This window comes from Podarcis bocagei (genome assembly GCF_964188305.1).
Source record: "Podarcis bocagei genome assembly, chromosome: 1".
Taxonomy (NCBI): domain Eukaryota; kingdom Metazoa; phylum Chordata; class Lepidosauria; order Squamata; family Lacertidae; genus Podarcis; species Podarcis bocagei.
Genome location: NC_138125.1, coordinates 59,814,481 through 59,837,021, shown reverse-complemented (window position 1 = coordinate 59,837,021; position 22,541 = coordinate 59,814,481). Strand labels below are relative to the sequence as shown.

The following is a 22,541-nucleotide window of genomic DNA, read 5'->3' as shown; positions in this document are numbered from 1 at the left end:
TTCTATTCTAAAAGCATGTTAACTCAAAAGTCAGTCCCACTGAGTTCAATGTAACTACTGTAACTCCCAAGTGAGTGAGCTAGAAATTCTCCTTTGAAGTTCACTGATGCCGTGTCTGCTTTCTGTGAGCTCGTATCTATGTAACACATGTTGCCTTTTTTCTTTTAGAGATAGTCAAGTCAAGACTAAGGTGTAAACAAACTGCATGTTGATCGTTTGGCTTTCTAAATCAACAGTATGTGCCTGGCAGAGGTCATATTTACATCCCCAAATCTTTCGCTTTAGTTGCAATCCTAAACATAGGCTGGTCCTGTGGTTCAGCTATGCTGGGCTGATTGTTGTGCCAAGGCTAACACGAGTGTATGAATTTATATACAGTGGTACCTCTGGATGCGAACGGGATCTGTTCCGGAGCCCCATTCGCATCCTGAAGCGGCGATTTGCCATGTCTACGCATGCGCGAGCGGTGAAACCCGGAAGTAACGTGTTCCGTTACTTCCAGGTTGCCGCGGAGTATAACCTGAAAATGCTCAACTGAAGTATATTTAACCCGAGGTATGACTGTACTTCCAACAGCAAAGGAGATAGCATTTGTTTCTACTTTTTAATAATAAATAAATAATAAATTTTATTTATATCCCGCCCTCCCCAGCCGAAGCCGGGCTCAGGGCTGCTAACAACAATAAAACAGTACAAGAGTACAACATAAACAACATTCTAAAATCATTCATTATAAAAATTAATTAATTCAAGCCACTAGCAACCATTGGGCCAGAGCTCTGCGAAGATTGCCGAGGGAGTGAGTCAGGCTGTGCCCTGGCCAAAGGCCTGGTGGAACAGCTCTGTCTTGCAGGCCCTGCGGAAGGATGTCAATTTTACTTATTTTACTTATAATTTACTTTTTTATTTTACTAACATAGCAACATTGGCAGCAGACCCCACAGCATCCCTAGCAACTCCCCTGCCATTGATCAGACACAATGTCACATTTCCCATGTGTGCTAAACACCAATAAATGTTCAGTGTCAATCTAGTCTGTACCCCTCCAAAGGCAATTCTTCAGCATACTTACCCCTGTAGCCACAAGTGTCCGAACTTCCCATGTACAGGGAATAGAACCTCATGGTAAGCCAAATGCATCCACCATCCAAATAAGGAAAGAGACCGCTAGTTTGCATTGTTGCTGGCGACTGTCCTTAACCTGCTTTTGTTTTTCTTTACTGTGTTTTTTGTGTGTTTAATTTGTTGCATTACATTGACTTTTATACAGAGGTACCTTGGGTTAAGTACTTAATTCCTTCCGGAGGTCTGTTCTTAACCTGAAACTGTTCTTAACCTGAAGCACCACTTTAGCTGCCGCCGCGCCACTAGAGCACGATTTCTGTTCTCATCCTGAAGTTCTTAACCTGAGGTACTATCTCTGGGTTAGCGGAGTCTGTAACCTGAAGCATATGTAACCTGAGGTACCACTGTATTGTATTTGTATATTACTTTTGTTTTAACTGCCTTGGTGCCTGGTTTCAAAAAGACGCAATATAAATTTAAACCATAATAAATTCCAGTCGCAATGTGTTGCCACTTCCATTGCACAGAGCTTACTGGACCATTGTCTCCACACACACACACACACACACACTTAGCATGTTGAGAACACCAAACACAACTCACTGATGTGAAAGCCGGCTCACAACTTACTGCACACATATGATCTTGCTGATAGTTTAGTGAGAAAATTCAGAACCATTCCAAGAATTTTGCTGCCAGAGTCAAAGGGCAAGATGGTGCCTCCACAATTTTCATGTGCGGAAGCCAACCGGAAAGCTGTTTAAGAAGTACTTTCAACACTGATGGTGGAACATCATTTTCTATCACACCTGAGGACAGCAGGCTAGTGTAGGGCACCCAGGGAAAGCCATATGACGTGCTGTTCTGTCCCTCAACCCCCCAGCACCCACCACTAAAACAGATTACTCTTTTATTTAGCTTTGAGTCGTGCATTGCAGGGGGTTGGACTAGATGACCCCTGTGATATCTTCCAACTATTCTATTCTATTCTATTCTATTCTATTCTATTCTATTCTATTCTATTCTATTCTTATTAAGTAACTTGCTGATTTGTTTAGATATTTATTAGATAGATTCCTTTTTCCAATGTCACAAAAGTTGATACACGTTGTTTATGTGAAGGCTTAATCTTATGTGAGCCTCACCTTAATCTAGGTGGTTACTGAATATGAATGTTAATTAAACAATCTGTGTCTTGAATTTTTGTTAAGTATTGCACTGTATTTTCTTTTTGGCAAAGAGCAGAAGAGAAAATGAGTTGTCCTATTGAATTTCCTCTGCCCACAAATGAACCATCTAATAAAAGAGGAGCAGGGGGTAAACCTACCATAGATGTAGTCAGTAGGTGCCAACTATATTCTAGTTTAGATCTACCAAACTTTTTGCAGATTCTTCTCCAAGGGCATATCTCAGAACTGGCATGAATCTTTCTGGGTGACTGTAATCAACTAGTCACCTTAATGCATAGTTTTCCATTCAAATTTACAGCATGGACAACCTCTGAGTATCCTGGCAGATATTTGAAAGCTACATGGCTCAGAGATGAAATGTTAGCTTACATAGGGTAGAGATATTGAAGGAAGGTGATTGAGGAGCAGAGAGACAAAAAGTGTGGCACCTGAGGCCTCCATATCTTGTGAATTTACAGCACCATACTGACAGTCGTATAAATGAGTGATGCTGTACGATGTTCTTTTCCAAGCATACTATGGATCTGGCAGAGTGTCTTCAGTTTTCTGCTGATGTGTCCAGAATTCAAATAATTTGATTCCTGGGTATGACAGGATTGGGAGCATAGTATTACCTTGAGAAAAGAGGCAGGAGAGACAGCTGTACCCAGCTTTCAATAAAGATATTGCATTAACAGTAGCTTCCTGTTTTACTCATGTCACCAAAAAGTCCATTAAGCTGACATGATATTACCCTTTTTTTCCAAGGGCACAGAATTAAAAAGTGAAACTGCCGGTAATACTCTCATTTTCCAACCATGACATTGAATAATGGAAAAAAATATTGAATAATGATGTACTTTTCAAATAATGCTGTTGCTGAACACATCCAAAGAACAATATAATTCAGTATCAAATGTCCCAGTTTTCCAGTTTTATTTTTGTGGATCATGATGGGATCTCTGACGATGTGACATTTCTAAAGACTTTTTAAAAGGAATAGAAGGAAGTGACATTTCCCTCTAATTTCTTCATTGCTTTTCTGGTCTTTTTACAAAAGGAGATCTGCTATCTATTTCTTTTTTTTTCACGTTTCAAAACAACATCTCCAATAATTCACACTCTGTTTTGTAATAAAAACATGTTAAATAGTGAGGTGCTGTTTTCGAAGCAATCCCAATCCCATCATTCCCTGCTTCTTTCTCCTCTACACCACTGAAGAAGACTCAAGAGACAGCATGTTGGTGGAATGGTTAAATTTATTGAAATATAATATGAGATCTGCAAATCAAGAGCCAATTATTAAGCGAGGGCTTTCCTATTAGAAAGGACAATACAGATTGTCTCCGCAACCTCCCAACAGTATAAAGGGGGGAACACCCCACTCGCATCCCCTGGGCATGTCCACTGCTGCATACAGTAGCTTTCTAGCCAAGAATTGGGTGTATCTCCCCAGCTTTTCCTGGTGAGCCTTGAGGTATGTGGAGGCTGAGCATATTCATCATGGCCCCACAACAAAGTGTTCACTCTAGTGTACCTGTCCATCCCTATGGATGCCCCAGAGCCCATCTCAGCCTGTAGCTCAAGGGGTTGACTCTTGTGTGCCCACAACCTCATAAACCCTCAGGGTGGCCTAGTATGTCCTTAAATTGTTCTCCTGCCCCACACCAAACAGCCCAGGAGGTGATCACTTCTTTCTCAAGGTAGTCTGAGAAAGGCCAAATTTTCTCCAGAAAAAAATATTTCCTCACCATAACCTCATACTTCAGCACTTGAACCTTAACAACGGTCCCATTCATGCATCTTGCTCAGAAAGTAGCCATGACGCCTCATATTTCTGCAATGGAGGACGGGGGATTTTGATCGCCAAACTTGACAGTACAATTTGCCTTGTGTGATCTCATCCCTTGCCATCCTTCCTAATCTAACCTATATTTTATTTTTCTCTGGGGCACATATGTTGGGATATCTGGGCTTCCTTTAGAGATGTGTGGGCAAGATTGCCTGGCAGACACTCTTAGATTTTAAAAGGTCAATGAATAGTTGAGCTATTGTGCATTTATATAGGAGCAGCACTGTATATAGGAACAGGACTGCAAAAAATGTAGGACCATGCTGCCTACAATGCTTGCGAGGCCAATTGGGAAATAAATAATAAAAATGAACAAGCAGCAACAACAAATCAACCATGAGCCAGGCAGGGGAAGGCAAAAGAAGTGAGATGAGAGGCATAACGTCTGAATTTGTGAGGAGTCTGTCTGCACAAATTTGGTGGTAAGCCGACAATTCAGCAGGGCTATCTGCCTGTCTTCATATTAGAACAATTATCAATAGCTCAATACCCAGGCCAATTGACAGATGTTTTTAGAGTAGAAATGAATGGCTTTAAATTGGTACTGACAGGTATACAACTAGATTTGGCAAAGCCTTCATGGACAGCCAGAACTACTTTTAGAAAACAGCAGATTTTGCAGTTGTGCATAATGTTTTTGTCCATTCTAGGCACTATGTACGTAATATGTGTTAATTATAGATTATCTGTACAGTGGTACCACGGGTTACATACGCTTCAGGTTACAAACTCCGCTAACCCAGAAATAGTGCTTCAGGTTAAGAACTTTGCTTCAGGATGAGAACAAAAATTGTGCTCTGGTGGTGCGGCAGCAGCAGGAGGCCCCATTAGCTAAAGTGGTGCTTCAGGTTAAGAACAGTTTCAGGTTAAGTATGGACCTCCGGAACGAATTAAGTACTTAACCTGAGGTACCACTGTATTAGGCTGAAGTATAACACAGAGATTAATATGGAAGTCCTGTCTGAGGGACTCCTATCCAATCCTGAGGAGGGGAGGCAGTTACTACAGCTTAAACGGCTGTGCCAAAATTTCACTTGGCTGCTCAGCGGCCTATTATCACAAGCATTTTATCAAAACCCATCAGACTTCTGCTTTCTACACTGGATTTATTTTAAATCATTTATAGCCTGCTCTTCATCACTAAAAACACAGGGCAGCATCCACTAACAATTGTAGAACTCATGCCACTCCCCAAAATTAGGGGGGGGGGCTCTAAAGTTTAGTTAAAACGAAAAGTTTTAACTGCTCTCCTAAATAGAAGCTGTGAAGGTCATATTTGGGTCTACTGAGGTAGAACATTCCAGAGGTAAAGGGGCCACAAACAGAAAATGCCCCTTTGAGCACTGTCACTTTATGGTAGGGATATCAGTGGAAGGCTTCAGTTCTTGGGCAGGTTTATGTGAAGGTTCTGGTATATGTATTATAACAATTCCAGAGAGAGAGAGAGAGAGAGAGAGAGAGATGGATCATTATCTTTGGTTGTGCTGTACATGAACAAAACCCATTGTAAATAAACTTTCCAACCTTGTGTTTGATTAATCTGTGAGTTTTGCAGCTCAAGTAGATGGTTCAGTTTCTTTGCAAATAAATGCTGGCAGGATTGTACCCAGTTTCCTTAAAGCATCTCCAGATAATCAGTGAATGGATGCCTGAACTGTGTTTACTCCCTTAAGTTCCCATATAAAGAAATCAGTAAAATACAGTATACACTCTACATGCAATGAATAAGAGGGGATAGCTATAGCATTATTAAACCCTTTGAGGAGAAGTGAACAGTGTTGAAGGAAATAACACTCAATCTTTAAAGAACTCAAATAATATAAAATAAAAATTTAGGCTAAAATCCTAAACATACTTGTTATGGAGTAAGCCTTACCAAACATAGCCAGTTTTACTTCCAAGTAAGCATGTACAGTGGTACCTCAGGTTACATACGCTTCAGGTTACAGACTCCGCTAACCCAGAAATAGTGCTTCAGGTTAAGAACTTTGCTTCAGGATGAGAACAGAAATCATGCTCCGGCGGTGCAGCGACAGCAGGAGGCCCCATTAGCTAAAGTGGTGCTTCAGGTTAAGAACAGTTTCAGGTTAAGAACGGACCTCCGGAACGAATTAAGTACTTAACCCAAGGTACCACTGTATCGGGTTGCATTGAAAGGGTTATTGAAACAACAGTGTGTTACTGTGCATGTGGAGAGGATCATCTTTCAAACTCTCCCTGGTTTCATCCTCAAATTGGCAGGAGTAATTCCAGTGACTGCCTCATTTTAGAAATCTCAAAGCAGCACAAGTACAGAGGAGAGAGAATTTATGCCACTCATTACCAATCATATCACAGGTAATATTCAATAGCCCACTCGTTACCATTCATATCACTTGATTGACACTCATACCATCACACTGCTTATAATGTGGCAGTCACAAAAGCAACAGATGTACTGTCTGCGAGGGGAAATAGCATTTTCTATGGTGATGGTTAGATTTATGTCATACCCTTCCAGCACACTTGCATTTCTCAGGGTGGCTTACAGAAGATAAAAACAATAAAACCAACATGTACAAAACATTGCAAATTCAGTGGTTCAGGATCCCTGCAACAAAAGAAATTAGTAACGGTTGGTTGGTTGTGTGTTTGTTGCACTAAAATCTGATTGGCTGGAAAAGCCACTAGTGTAATGAAATAAAAAATAAGGACAGATATCAAACCAGTCATTTTTTAATTAAATCTGCAGGATCTTACTACACACAACAAATTATTAATATTGCCTAAGTTAATAAAATAGCTGGACAATTTTTTTTCAATTAACATTTGTATAGAAATGAGTGGTGATATTTCTCACACTCAATGGCAGCGAAAGGCCTATCCTAAGTTCTTGAAATGATTGCTTAACATTGAAGACTGCAGTCTGGCATTAGTCACATGCCATTAAGTCCCACTGACCTCACAAGTACTTAAACATATAAAATAGAGTGCATCTGATGCAGCATTGCAGAGAAAAGGTTGTACTTTTCATTCTCAAATGGGCAAAACTGGTTTCCATGCAAAAAAGAAGCATTCTTTCCACATCCAGAACTTAAAAGAATGGGAGTCCCATTTTCCTTGCTCCCCACCGCCTGACATTATCCCATCTTGCATTAAAATTGGGAACATGGTCTCAATAGCGTAAACAGAAAGGAAGAAAATACCCCAAACCCATTTCGTTGCACAACCTAGTCTGCAAGTGTCGAGGCCATAATATCGGTTTACATGTCACTACTATATTTCCAGTCAAGAGAACCCATTGTTATTTTATATTGTTTCCCCAGCTTCCACCATCACTTCAGAGAATGTCAGTTTTATCATCAAAGCATGACTGCTAACAGAAATCCACCTGCCTGCTACTGTTCCAGTCCCCAATCTGCAATTGTACATGATGAGGTGCCTGTATATTCTGTTGTATTCCCCCCTTTCCTTAGACAAAGCACATAGATGTTGTGAGTGATAATCTCCTCACCACAGCTAGGTATTTGTGTCACCCATGAGATGGATTTGGAGACCACGAGGCACAAGTGAGCTATATCATCCCATTGATCTTAGTCCACTCATAGATGTCCTGCTCACAGACTATGTCTGAGTTGATGAGAAGGTATCTGTCACCGACACAAAAGTGTTTCTGGCAAGCGGCACACTTGAAGCATTCCAGGTGGTACACTTTGTCTTTTACTCGCATCGTCATCTCATAGGCCCGGATCCGCTTGTCACAGGAGGCACAGAGGCCATCTTGGCCGAAAAGCCTTCAGAGAGGGGAAAAGAAATTCAAGAACCTTCAGGAGTCAGATTATCAAATGTATTTCTAACTGCGTAAAGTACAAGGAATGTTGCTTGCTAATTTGGCTGCGTTTTGTGAAGGCAAAATAGATTTGTGTAGAAGGACACCCAGAAATTTGTGAAGGGAGAAAAGGTAATGGAAAAGGTGAATGAGGATTCTAATGCTCTCATGATGATTGCCAGTTAGTATTTTCTCCCAGTCTGTTGATTGAAATATTGGCTTTGTCTTAATATGGATTTGTAAGCAATCAAGATGCATTTGTAGGTTCTAATAAAAGCATGTTGAAGTTCATAGAACCATTTTAATAAAAATGAATTACAGCGGATTCTGTGAACTGCTAGAAACTCTAGTGCAAATCCAAAAGTTTTATAGGATCCTTTATTTTAGCACAGGCATAGGTAACATGTTACCCTCCCGATAATGTTGGAAGACCAATTCCATCAGAACTGGCCAGCATGGCCCATGGTCAAGAGATAATGGCAGTTGTAACCCAACAATTTATGGAAGGCACCATGTTGACTAAACCTGTTTTAGCATATTGCAGCCTCATGAAGACACCTCCATAGAGACCACCATTATGGTGCTATGTTTTCAAGGGTTTATCAGTGTAATGTGCAAGATACATATTGCTAGCATGTGCTTCCAGATAATTAATTAATTTAGGCTACCGCCTGCTGAATTTGCAAAAATCTAGTTTCATATTCCAGTAGATGATGATATATTGTACTGGGAATCAGAGGCCAATATAAATTTGCAATGTTTTTTGCAATCGCACACATTTCAAAAAGGGCTTGTCAGTTTCCAAGGCTGTGCTCATTATACAAAAAGCAAACTGCTTGGTTTTTGGAATACAGTACAATCCCTAGAAAGAAAACTGTCTTCATTTCCCTGGCCTTCCAGGAGATGTCACTGTTCATTGCTTCCTAGTCACTGTAACAATTGCTACATATGGATTCTATTTTTTTTTAAGGTGGCACTAAAGAACCACCTTGGAACGCATCACTTGTGATAGTGGATTAAAATGAGGAAGAGGGACTGTTTTAAAACACACACACACACACACACACACACACACACACACACACACACACAGGTTCCAGGCAATGTAGGCTTTTACATTTGAATTACAGATGTGGGAAATGCCAAAGCCAATTTAACGGCCTGTGTCTATGAAATTCTTCATTAGCAGACACAGATAATTAACACATTATGCTGTGAAAAGACGGAACACATCCAATTACAAGGCACAGAAAATGCATTAATTTAACAGCCCATATTTTCTGCCATTACAGTGAGAAAATATTCAGCTAGTGGAAATAGGGCTGAATTCTTTTCAGGATGTTGCACGTACACTGGTGATTTACTGCATATTATTACTTTACGCAAATGCAGTCCTACTCAAGCAAAACTGCTACTAGAAAAAGCTCTGAAGTGGGATGATTGGGTAGGTTAGCACTTTATTCCTCCCCATTGCCCACTGACACACACACCCCTGTGAATTTTTGAGGATGCTAAATACATCTAGCTATAAATAAAGTGTTTCTCCCCCCTCATGGCTTCATGGAATCACACATATGAAGTACAAAAGAGATGGCAAACAATCAAGATCCTTGATTTGTAGAAGAACATAGTTATTCTTTTATTCACAACTAATGGGGGGGATTGTTGATGCTATTTTTAAAAGTAGAAAATGCAGACAGGATCCTAAGAAAAATTAACTGTGTGTACATAGTGTCTTATGAATAGTGATGGAAGGATCCATCAATTCCAATTTTCTTAGTTCCTGATTTTTCCAATCTTAATTCCAATTTTCCACCTTTCTGCAGCAATTTGTGACTTTTTTTAATTACAAAAAAATCTTCATGTAAATTATTCAGCATTTTAGAGTAATTTTTTCCCTAATAAACATATTTTGTATGCACACATTTTTGCGAGCAATTTCTTCTCATATAGTGCATACACACACACACACACACACACACACACGTTTTTCAGTTATATTTTCAGTTAAATATTCATTTTTGGCACATTTCCCCCTAATGTATGCATTTTTGCACACATTTTTTGGTTAGATAACTGCATCACAAAATTTGGAGAAGTGTGAATTTTAAAGAATGGCTGTGCTTGAATTCTCATATTGTTCCGGAAAGCGTGGAATTTGATAAATTTGACTTTAAATATGAATGCAACTGACTTTCTCCCCCATCCATAGTTATGAACACTAGTTTTACATCTCTTTACAGTTCATTCAGCCCAAGGTTACACCCAATTCAGGAAAAGCACATGTTTTAAGTGCCTGATTTTAAACCTTTGGAATGGTAACGCGCCTACCTGTGATGCAGGCATAGTTCTTCCTCCCTTCCCCTTACCATGCCATACTGTGTCTCAAATATCAGTAGTCAGCCTACAAAGTGGAGCCTTGCATAAGACTGGACAGCAATTTGTGGAGAAGGTTCTTGTGAGCCTGAAGTTCTCCCCGCCTCCTCATTTTAACTGACAAGGAACTTATCCAGACTTGGCTTTGAGACTAGTCAGTTTCCAACTACTGTGTCTTATACCTCTTCTGTGCAGACTGAGCCCAGATCTTGCACTAGAGTTTTGAGCATAGACCTACCTTCATTTTTAAAAGGAAGGAAGGAAAGAAGGAAGGACAGAAGGAAGGAAGGAAGGAAGGAAGGAAGGAAGGAAGGAAGGAAGGAAGGAAGGGTTATGTTATGGTGGCTGGTATACCTGAGATAGTCTCTTCGGCACAGTTTCCTGCCCAGTTTATAATATAGCCGCCTTCCCACTTCTCCAAGTCTGCACCCGCATAAGTCACAGCTAAGGCAGTCTTCATGCCAGTACTGGTCGATGGCTTTCAGGAAGTAACGGTCCCCAATGTTCTGCTGGCAACCTCCACATGTTAACAGGGAAGGGGGGATTTGGAGCACCTCATCCACTGGCTCCCTGGTGGAAAGAGACAGCCTTTAGAATACACTAATCCAGCCAAACCAACCAACTCATAGTCTAATCAGAAAATCTTCAGTCTGATTTTTCTCCTGTTGTTAATTTAAATTAATTTTAATTTTATATACCAGTACTACCCTTCATCAGAAGACCACACAGTATTATAGGGATGTTATATTCAAACCTGACATAATATCCATACAATACAAAAAGTAAAACAATTACATAAATGCAATTCATAATAAGAAATGTACAGTAAAAGAGACACAATTTCATCTCAGCAATAAACTCTACAACTCAACCCCTGTAGAATACAGAGTTTCTTCACATATGTTATTGTTTGGTTAGGGTTATGCGTACAGGGTTTAAAATCCTGAGAATCTCAGTTTCATCTCTTTCCAATAAAGTTTCTGTTCCTTAAGAATGAAAGGTAAGTGTGGAAAAGTAGGAAATTCTTGCAGAAGCCTCACATTCCAGAATGTAAGATCCCCTGTGGTAAATGGACTTGGTGACCTGCATATAGCTAGCAAATGTATGGAGGGAAAGCTCAATTTATATAATTTATACTAATGTAAATTCTAGCCTATTTCAGTGAAAAATCTTGGAATGAATATATATATATATATATATATATATATATATATATATATATATGCACAGAATATATATGCTGCCCTAATGTATTTTCTTTTAATTATTGTAATCACCGTATTTTTCGTTCTATAACACGCACCCGACCATAACACGCACGTAGTTTTTAGAGGAGGAAAATCCGTAGGCATGCCACCCGCAGGCATTTCCTCCATAACACGCACAGACATTTCCCCTTACTTTTTAGGAGGAAAAAAGTGAGTGTTATGGTGCAAAAAATATGGTAATTAATTTTAATTAATTTGCAATACTTAATATACCAACAAAAATGGGAAAAGAAATTGTTTGGATTACTTTTGCTTTGGTCCAAATTCAGTCCAACATCTATTACAAATAATATATACGTACAGCTGTAATTAACACACTGCAAACTTGTGTCGAAAAGGATTCCCCACCCCCACCCCATGAGTCCTGTGGCAATGAATTTGTGGACACTATAAAGAAAAACTATAAGTAGCCAAATCATTAAGTAATTAATATTTTCTTAAGTCTTTAAGAAAAACCATTGCTGTTCAATTTGTTTCCCTTTCCTACTCTGCTATATACATCAATGTTTTCACTGCTGTGATGAATATTTTCAGACATTTTAATAACATTTGTAAAGAATGCCATACAGGTATGATATCTTGACCATCAATATTCATATGACACTTGAATGTGAAGAGTTATTTAGCACCATAGTCTTACAACAACTGTGTGAGACTGGTAACTTTTATCTCCATTTCACAGCTTAACTAGTGTGAGGTACGTTGCCTCGCCTATGTCCATTTAGCAGATCTACTGCTGAGCCAGGACCATGGCTGCAATCCTTTGCACACTTACCTGGGAATAATCCCACTGAACGTACCGGGACTAATTTCTGAGTAAGCATGTGCAGAATGATATGGGGAGTTTTCAAGGACATGTCCTGATAAGTACAGGGTTTCCCCCAGTAGGTTTTCTCTGATATTTATTTTGTTATTTATTTATTGAATTTATACTACACCCTTCCTCCCTAGGGCAGCCGTTGAGGTTGATATTATGTGCGAATGAAGATGAGAAGGCTAGAAAATGAATATAGCCCCATGCTTCAGAATACTGAGTGTTATTAACTACCTCCTCCAATAGGAACCATAGGTATTGAGTGTTGACAGGAGTGGGGCCAAAATGGTGAGAAATAAGATATTGGTGTGCTTAGGAAAACAGAGATTTGCATAATTAATTTAAAAAATAAATAAATTATGGGGCAGTCCCTTAAAAAATGCCCAGCAAGGAATGAGCATGCTCAGTAAACATAAAATGATGAGTGCAAATTCCAAAAGAAAACAGAGTTATAGAATGCCCTACTTTTCCACCTTATGGCATCCTGGAAGATAGTTTCACTAGCTGGCTGGCACACTGAACCATAACACCTCAATTAGGGCCAATGACATACTTCAACATTTTGCTGTAGGCCCTCCTGCTAAATGCCCAAAGGGAGTCCATACATATCAGTAACTCGTAATAGTTCCTGATTCCAAGGTAGAACAACTCTGTTATTGAAACTCAAGACCTCCTTAAAAGTCACTGTAGCCTAAAAAAATTTGAGTGCACCAGGTTGGAAAGGCTAATTTAAAGCAAGGACATTTATCTTTTGCCCCCACCTGCATAATGAGAGCGCTTTTCAAATGTTATACCTGCACCCTGAACCTGACCGCAGCGTGGGAGATGGTTTTGTGTTAATGGCCCCCACAGTTAGCTTTGCCCACCTGATTGCCTTATAAGCTCATCAAAAGAGTCCACTGTCCAGCTGTAATATTTGAAAAGGGTGCAATGGGCAGAAGTATCTTCAAGGCTTTTTCCCATATGCATTTGTCTGTGGACTGAAATAGGTGTTGTTGTTTTTTAGTTATTCAGTCCTGTACTAACTTTAGTTTATAGGAAAGAATAAATAGAAAACTCTTTGAGTCTAGGTCCTTATGCCATCAAAATGGCACCATGCATGCATCAGGGGAAGGTATCAGCAGCCTCAGGAAAACCTTTGCAGAAGTCAAAGCATCTTCAAGGAAAAAAACCACTTAGGGCTGTAGGAACCACCTTCCCAAACAATAGGCATGGAATGCTTTCTGATAGTTGGAATCAGAAGGTCCTGATTGTTAATAATAGTCATCTCTTTTTTCCCCAGAGACTGCTAACAAGAGTAACACCATATACATCTGGGAAGATTCAACTCCAAATTATTCACTGTAGCATGGTATTATCAAGAAGTAATGCACTTTTCACCCCAGGGAAAAATATTATTTGGGGCTGGGGGCAGGGACAAGGTAAAATAATGACTGGATAAAATAAGAGAGAGGAGAAAAGACATTTCTTAATGTAAATGTATTATCTCCCTGAAAGCTTCTTTGTTCCCTGGATATTCCATTTTGCAATTTCTGTTGGGAATTATTCCCAGCAAAACGCCAGCAGCCTGCACAGTCAGCAACTCACAGCAAGATATTTTAGCACATGTTTAACCTTAAGCTCATAAACATTGCCACGGAGGAAAAATAAAACCCTCACATTTTCAAAGTTAATCACGTGATTTACTGGCTTACATTATGCCTCTTGCTCAAACCATTAACAATGTTCACGGTGTCCTTTTGCCTTTTTGCCCATGACAGTTTTTATGCTAAATAAGTTCATTTGAGTCTCTCTCTCTCTCTCTCTCTCTCTCTCTCTCTCTCTCTCTCTCTCTCACACACACACACACACACACACACACACACACACACACACCACTTATACTACATATGAATGATCATAATGCAGGATAAGCTTTTGGAACTAAATTCAAATGTACATTCTAGTCAAAGTAGATGCAACATTGGCCTTATAGATCTCTCTAAGTGCAGACCACTTTAAGTCTGTAAAAAGGCCCAGTGGAACTTCTCTCACTTAAAAGTTATGTGACACAGTGTTGCCAACAAGCGATAACTGCAGTGCAGGCCTTGGCAAGTCCAAGGTGTTCCCATTTTTGCTACCACATATCTCCCACCAGCAACTCCATAACTCCAAGACAGTTTGGGTGAAATCCTGAGGTAAAAGCCTTCTCTCCACTGCCCCAATCTTCAACAAAATCTTAGCCCACCAGCAGCCATCTAATTTGGCAGCCTCATATTCAACTTTAAAAAAATTAGAAGTGGGCACTTTCCCATCCAGATCACAGTCAGATGCTGACTTCCAGTTGAGGCTCTACGCCTCTGAGGTAGTCTGGGTAGCCATATTCTCTCAGTTGAAGGCAGGCATTTCCTCCTTTCTCAACCAAATCTGTGTGACGAGAAGGCTATGTCTCACCCACCCTGCTCCTGATTTTTCTTTAATCCCTGTTTACCAACTGGTACAATAGATTCCCAAATGCTCACAATAATAACAGCTAAATTCTAAGGCCGCGAGAGGACTTATATGTTACACTCAAGGAATAAGTAAGCTGTGTTACTGTATCTCGCTAAGCTCTCAAAAGCAATCTCACAAGAAAGAAGAATTTAACATAATGAAAAATGATTCAATTCCCTCAAAAACGCTATTCAAAGAAGTAAAACTTCCTCAAGTCACATTTATCTGAAAAATAAATACGGCTGAATCTTGTCTACGTAAAGCTTGAAAGATGATCAAGTTCTCAAGGCATTTCATACTAATTCTTGATTTGCCGTTATGAAGAAACACCTCCTGATTCCATACCTATATAGCCGTGTGAGTGTGCTACTGAATTATTTCACTATTCACAGCTGCTATTTCTGCACACAAATCTATTTTAAATGATGTTTTAGCACACTAGTCTTTTATGGAGAATGCTGTCAGTGAAGACAGTACTGTAGCAATTTCTGTCAGAAAGAACAGAGTTTTTTCATTGTTGTTCATGGCTTGTCATGATTTGTCATGATAGCAACCATATATTTAAAAATGCATAGGATTGAGAAAAGAGGTGTGGGAGTTCCTGAACCAATACCCAGAAACTATCTCCAAGATATCCTACAAGTCTGCATAAACAGGTACAGGAAGGTTTTGGTTTGCACAACTGTTGTGCAGTTTGGAATGGTTCTTTAAGACCAGTTTCATGTCCTTTTATCCCAAAACAATGAGGGACTTTTACAATAGTGGGAGGAGGAAATGTTCATAATAAACTTTATGTTCTGGAATGCTGTCTGCCATAACGATACACTGAAAATTGGTGTTAGTTGAATCTCAAGCCCCCTCCTTTGCTGGCAGTTTTGAAAGATTGACGGCACAATCCTATACATGTCTACTAAAAATTAAGTCCCACTGAGTTTTCAGAGGATTACTCTTAAGTAAATGGATATATAGGACTGCAACCTAAAATATGAAGAAGGAGCTTTAACATAGCAGGGGGAAATAGGGAATGGAGCAACTGTAGCATATGCACAATGTTTCAGTCAGAACATATGATATATAAGTCTCTGAAGTGGATGAGGCCAGAAACTGATTCTTACCACACTTAATATAAGAGTAAATTCAATTGAAATTAATATAACCTATTTTTCGGAAAGCAGAGACAGACTGGTCTGCAAGGCTTTCCAACTCTGATCGAAAACCTATGCACTGTTTTCTGCATGTGGATTCATTTTACAGTATTTCGGTGGTACTTACAGTGCAATTCTAACCATGTCTATTCAAAAGAAACCCCTATTGAATTCAAGGGTGCTTGGTACATGATAAGAAGGCTTATAATTGCAGCCTTAAGCCTGTATAACCGAGCAGAGAATCACATCCTTTTTTTTTTCTTGATACCTCATGAGAACAACTGACAGATGAATTAAATATACACATATATTTAATTAAGTAGGGACATTAAAAGTATTTTCTTGCTAGAGCACCACAAAGCTACTGTGGTCTAGACAAATAAAATATGACCACCCTAAATAGAGGCATATAGCTTGAATCCTACATCTGTTTACTCAGAAGTAAGTCCCACCAAGTTCAATGGGACAGGTAAATGCGTAAACTTTAAAAGCCCAGTTCAATGGCAGTGCTAGTGATACAGCAAATTAATCATCTCTGAAATTATGTATATCTGCATTTGTTTGAGAGTACAGTAAGATCTTCATGGTAAAAAGTCTACCAGGAAATCCAAATTTTATACTAACTTAAACATTCATTTATTTTTACTTCTTTAACAGCTACGGCTGGGGTTGTGAGTGACAGCAACCACTCCCCCCTCTTCTGATCTCGCTTGTGGCTCATGCACAGAAACTCTCTTGCTGGACATTTTGTTCCAAGTTTCAAACCGGTGGTTTGCATTATGAAAATGTGGAAGTTGAGCGCCAGCACACACGCATCTGATAACAACCTTGACCTTCCTAGTCTAATCAGCCACTGTGTAGCCGGGCAGGGAGGAGAAGAAGAAGAAAGAGAGGCACTGCAGGCAAACTTGGGCTTTTTTACAACGGGAGTCTCCCAGCCCCTATCCCTCTGAAGCCACTTTCATCAGCATCACCTAATCTGCAGGACCTGATGCAAAGGCGTTTGCGACCCTAAATGCCCGCTCCTTTCTCCCCACTCCCGCCCTCAGCAGGAGCTGGATAGGAAATCTGGTGGCTCTGGTAATTGGCCTCCAACTCAAAATGGGGAACTTGCCTGTGGCTCTGGGTTTCAGTTGCCATCCCTGCAAGTAGCAGGCTGGCTGGCTTAGTGCGAGCTTAATGAGATCTTGCCTAGTCCTTGCTGCACAGTCCATCCGTATTCACAACGTGATCGCGGTACAGGGACTGGATCGGGATGGGGAGAGCGGGGTCTCTGAAACACACCTAGTAACCTGGAGAAAGGAAGATGCAGCCCCCATCGTATTTATTTCTGTCTCTCTCCAAATGGCACTTTCTCTTAAGCCAGCGCTCATAATCAAAATAATAATAATAATAATAATAATAATAATAATAATAATAATAATAATAATAGTCATTATTCTCTCTCTATCCCCCACCCCAACAATCCAGCCCCACGGATTGCCCAGAATCCGTCTCCATTCCTAGGCAAAGTTGGCCCTAGCTCTGGAGATGCGAAGCTGGAGGGGACTTGGGGGGGTGGGGGGGACAGGGAGAGGAGGTCACTTACTCGGAGGGCTCGAGGCTTTTCCTTTCGATGGCCGAGGACATTGGCAGCTCCGGGGTCCTTTGTAGTTCGCCGGTGGGTTGGTCTGCGCCGAGATCTGCCCCCACAAAGGCTGCCTGCTCCTGAATGCCTGCTCGCTACCCGCGGCAGAGTGGCACCTCCGCCCCCCTCCCGCTCCCCAAGGACATTCGCAGGATTTCCTCCTGTAGCACCAGAGAGAGAGAGAGAGAGAGGTGGGCTGGTGCGTGCTGGATGCTGCTCCTGCGACGATGCCTCTCCTCCAAGCGAGCGCGCCTAGCTAACCCTTAGGATCTAACCTCCCATCCTGGCTGCGCCGACGCTCCTCCTGCTCAGGGGGCGCGAGCGACCGGGGCAGAGAGAGGTTGGAGCTGCTGCTGCTGCCGCCGATTGCTCCGCGCCGCCGTCTCCCGAGCTGTCACTGCTGCTGCTGCGTTGGATCCCGGAGTCTCCTCTGCTGCTTGCCTTAGGTTTGCTGCCTGGGCAGCTCCGGGCGCGCTCGAGAGAGGGGCTCCTGCTCCGCAGAGGCAGCTGCCAGCATCTCCACCAACAGCACCATCCCCATTATAGTCGAAGTTGCTGCTATTATTACCCCACTACTGCTACTACTACTATTATTATTGAAGCTGGCTCCGCGGTCTGTCCTCTCTGGTTTCACATCCTCTTTCCTGCTCACGATTCAAATACAATAGAAGGAAATGACACTTAAAGAGACAGCTGTCTATTTCTTAACTGGGCTCCTGGGGATTCAAGCAAGCCCGAACAGCAGCATCTCTCACGACTGAGTTGTGCTCCTTAAAGGGCCAGAGTCTCTCTCTCTCTCTCTCTCTCTCTCTCTCTCTCTCTCTCTCTCTCTCTCTCTCTCACACACACACACACACACACACACACACACACGGGGGAGGCTGGGACTCTGCTTTAAAAAAAGAGTGTGCTGGTGTCTTTTTAATTGAACCATGCAACCATACCATTTGCTAGCAAATCAAGCTAATTGAAAGTTGCCTAATAGGTTAGGTTCAGGTTTAAGTGCCCAGTATTTCATTAACCACAGCACTGCCAGAGGTCAAAAGTGTGTCCGTGGGAGGACACATAAAACTGAAGAAGAATTATCTTCCTACTTCAGATCTCATGAAGCGTATTGAGTTTTGCTGATCATTAAGGCATGTGCACGGTCATGGATGAACATGGATGACCACTTGGCAAATTCACTGCATGAAAATGAGTGGCAGGCTAGAATAGGAAGCAGTGTTTCTGCCTATCATCTATCTACCTATCTTCAAGTTCAAATAGATATACCTTCAAAAGGACGTGGATAAAGGAATGAGCAAACACCTAGGAACAAGTAATGGAAACAGCTCTATCATAATCTTTTCCAGCCTCTCTCAACAACCCCTCTTCAGGCAAGATGATTCACTCACACAGTGAAGTGATCTGCCTTGTTTATAAAATTAAGCTTCCCTGTAAAAGTACAGTCACAGCACCATGTTGGAAGCATGCCTGTCAGCTAGATGAGGCTGTCTGCTCTGGTGATTCCAATATAAGTGAAGAAAAAAGACCAAAAGTTGTTAGTGAAAAAATACTAGACAATCTCCTGATATTTATTTATTCCCTACACAACCCCCTCCCCACAAAAAATAAAGACGTCTTAACTACATTCAGCCCCTTGAGCTTCCATTCAAAGTACTGGGGAATAATGGCAGGACCTCCTCTAAAGGCCAGTGGCTCCAGATGTACAAAGCTCTCTTGTGGGCTTCACTGGGCATTGGATCTGGCCCTAGTGCCTCTTTGTTTGCTTCAACCAGCAGATCATTAGGAAACAGCTGGTGTTTAGGTAATGGTGCTCCTGGAGCCTTCACGTTCTGGAAGTCTGGAAGTTCTTTCCCATTAACTGCAGACATTTGTGGGTACTCAGGAATGAAGGAGTGAATACGGTCAAACTAGCTACCATCCATTTCATGTAAATATAGAGTCTGCTGGTCTCTGATTGCACGATGGTGCCAGATAACCATTCATAGTACCTTCTCCACTACAAGAACAAAACATTTGCACAACTGTTGAAAACCAGCTGCAAGCCAGTGGTGGAGAGGTATGCTCCTCAATAGGCATCCACTATTGCCAGTTTTCTAGTACCCTTAATGTGCATTCATCTTCACTTTCAAAACATGCACAAGGTGCCATTCATACACTACACCGTGTGATTAAAGAATATCCACTTAGGGAAATGTTTCAGAAAATGCATGTGAGCCATCTCAAGTATATGCATATCTCTATGCCTAAAGAGGAGGAACAAGAGCTTAGGACAGCAGCATGGACTGGGGTTTAGGATTGTTCAACCTGAGAATATAATAGATTACAGTCTGTTAATGTAAGCTATGTACTGTCAGGTCAGAAGATGAAATAAACAATAAAGGCGAAGTAAGTTAAATGTAAGCAAAGAAATGAGTTAATATTTTAGCTATTTAATCTACATGGGAATTGAGGACCTATGTAAGTGTTTCAAATTATTTTAGGAAGCGGTTACAAATACATTTTAAATTATTTTTAATGATTCATGGTGGATCTGTTTTACTTTTAGGACTTTGGACTGCTTTCATATATTTTTTGTGAATGTGCTCCTGAGGGCTGGGAAGCCTCTGGAACAGAATGGGGCATGCTGTGCAGAGCAGCAATGTCTGTGTATGTGTTTGTGTGTGTGTGTGGTGCTGGTGAAAATCAGTTGCCCTAACTTATAGAAGCATAAACACTTTCTGCTCAGTCAAAGCCACGGTTGAGTTGGATTCAACAGCAGCTGCCTCCTGGAGGCAATTCTTTTCTTAGGTCTCTTAAAAAGCCTTGAAACACGTTTTTAAAACTCCAAATAGTTTATAATGTAGTTTGTGAATTTAAGCAAGAGAAGTTGCTGAATATATAACCCACGAAAATAACCCACGACTGCAAGCTTCAAGCCATTTACTGTATTAAACAGACTTAGCAACTTCGCAGGAGAAAATGGTTGTTAAGTTTATATTTGTTGGTGGATTCTGGGAAGATTTGAAGAGTAAGTGCATTAAATATGAACCAATGTTCAGTGTTTTGGTATAAAAGTTTATTTAACAACAACAACCAAATATCGACCATTCTTCTGTTTACTACTGATAAACAGAATAATTCCCCATATCAGATCCTGGCCAGGGTCAGCGTTTCCTTTAGGCAGGGTGAGGCAACTCAGACAGCACATGCTGGGGGTTAGGGAGCAGTGGGAGGCTCTGGCGGACAGGGCTGTGTGCCACGTGCCCTACAGTGCAACACCTAAGTGAGCTTGCTGCTGTCAGGTATGACGATGGATGATGCCGTCCTGTGGCTAACATTAAGCTTATCCAGTCAGCTTCTGGACACGGGCGCCATCTTGTCTTTCACCTAAAGCAGCAGAAAGTCGTTGCCCAGCTCTGATCCTCGCAAAATGTCTAATAAAGCTAGAACATGTATCTAAATCAGGTAATGGGGAAACTCAGGTCTGGGGGAGAAATGTCACTATCCAGGCTTCTCTGTCCAGCAGTCAGAACTCTCCTAAGGTCACACCTCTCCCTGGTCTGCTTTGCACCCTCCTTGAGTGTTTTCACATACCTGGAATGTGCTCTGGAGCTCTGACTGTGCATTTTACGTGCCTTGATAGAGATGGGTTTGCATAGAAACTAGCCTACTGTACGAAGGTGAAATTTACATTCATTACCCCTGTCCATTTTTGTCTCTGGGCCTGCCCATTCTTAGCATGTGACCCTTGGAAGCTTTTGTCCCATGCACACACACACACACACACACACACACACACACACACACACACATCTTAAACATTTCCAAGACTGTTATTTTGCTAGGCACTTCAAAATTCTTTAGAAGTATTTACAGTATCACAAAATCAGATTGTGAAGTTCCCACAGCAGCCTAGTTCTGTGATTTGAAAATATCTTTATATTTTGTGTTGCTTTCCTGTGGAGAAGTCTGGTGATGACAGAGAAGTATTTTGTTTGAACTCTCTGTTTTACAGATACAACTGCCACCAGAAGGAGGAGGAGAAAGATGGAAACTCATAATCAAATATCCAGCACTCCAGAGGATCAGTGTGTCATTCTTCTGTGTTTGGCAATTGAATTAAATCTGGTTAGGCAAACACTTATGCAGGAAATATTGCCTGGAGATAAAAGTTGTCATGGAGGCTTAAGTTACCTGCATCATAGAAACACAAAGCAATGTTTGGGTTTTATGTGGCAGGTGCGGTTTTAAACCACACACCATCAGGAGGGCCCTTTTTAAGGAGTGGACAAAGCTGTTGTGAAGCCAGAAGGTGTGTGTGCCCTTTACTCATGGGTGTACTTCAAGCTGCAATTAGCACAAATGACATTTTCTTTCTGAGTGGCATTTCCACTCATATCTAAAATAAGCTTGTTCCCTCAGCTTTCAATGGCAGCACGCAATGTCATTTCCCAATGGATTAAATAACAGGAAGCAAAATAAGCATTTTTACAACGTTCTCAAGCCGACATGGATTAGCTGACTACTCTTTTCAAATGGAGGGAAAAAGAGACTGCAATGTAAGCTTGATTCACAGGCGCAAAATAAGATTTCTCTTATTATGTCAGATTCATAAGTAATAACTTTGCTGCTGTATTTCCCCCTTATTGAAAAATCTCCTTTTGTTAATGAATGGCATAGAATATGGGATGGAATTCTCCTTTCCAGCCATGAAGAATGCATTTTCATGTTCCTTCTCTTCTTATATATCATTCTTTTGGTCTGGCAGGTAAAGCAGCTTTTTCTGTTTCCATTACTGTACTATAATTCTACAGTAAATTCTGTAGTAGTTTAAAGATTTATAGTTTTATCAGCATATCTTTAAAAAAAGGACTGAAGTTTTCCATGTTCTGTTTAAAACAACAAAGAAACATAATTCCCTCCCCCTCTCTTGATCTATCTTTGGTGAGACTCAGTGCTT

The 22,541-nt window shown here is 40.9% G+C and overlaps 2 protein-coding genes and 1 long non-coding RNA gene across 10 annotated transcripts in view; 1 reads left to right on the top strand and 2 right to left on the bottom strand.

Annotated features, from left to right (window-relative positions):
* Positions 1-22,541, top strand: part of LOC308571272 (uncharacterized protein) — an 86,508-nt gene that overhangs the window by 18,185 nt on the left and 45,782 nt on the right. For 5 of the 7 annotated variants that reach the window (XM_081166880.1, XM_081166875.1, XM_081166879.1 and 2 more), the window contains exon 1: positions 21,900-22,140. The exons of 1 other annotated variant lie outside the window; for it this stretch is intronic. In XM_081166880.1, the coding sequence (XP_081023006.1) occupies positions 22,139-22,140 (2 nt within the window). In that variant the 5' untranslated portion in view covers positions 21,900-22,138. One more of the 7 variants, XM_081166877.1, reaches the window with a different exon arrangement.
* Positions 6,786-18,330, bottom strand: LMO2 (LIM domain only 2). 2 transcript variants are annotated; one of them, XM_081167003.1, is made up of 4 exons: positions 18,038-18,330; positions 17,558-17,757; positions 10,625-10,840; positions 6,786-7,859 (listed from the first exon to the last, which is right to left on the bottom strand). In XM_081167003.1, the coding sequence occupies exons 2-4, from the start codon at positions 17,596-17,598 to the stop codon at positions 7,640-7,642; spliced, it is 477 nt and encodes a 158-aa protein (XP_081023129.1). In that variant the 5' UTR covers positions 17,599-17,757; positions 18,038-18,330; the 3' UTR covers positions 6,786-7,639. The 2 variants fall into 2 exon arrangements, with proteins under 2 accessions (XP_081023129.1, XP_081023128.1); XM_081167002.1 differs by having other exon boundaries at positions 17,558-18,330.
* LOC308597843 lies at positions 13,632-15,826 on the bottom strand. The gene is made up of 2 exons (XR_014013194.1): positions 14,231-15,826; positions 13,632-14,162 (listed from the first exon to the last, which is right to left on the bottom strand). It is a non-coding gene; the product is annotated as an uncharacterized lncRNA (long non-coding RNA).

Bases quoted from the DNA above. Each gene is read 5' to 3' on its own strand.
- LMO2 (XM_081167002.1), bottom strand. From the start codon at position 17,598: ATGTCCTCGGCCATCGAAAGGAAAAGCCTCGAGCCCTCCGA. The intron at 10,841-17,557 runs GTAAGTGACCTC...TCTTTCCACCAG, and splicing joins AAAAGCCTCGAGCCCTCCGA to GGAGCCAGTGGATGAGGTGC. The intron at 7,860-10,624 runs GTATACCAGCCA...CCCTCTCTGAAG, and splicing joins TGCCGAAGAGACTATCTCAG to GCTTTTCGGCCAAGATGGCC.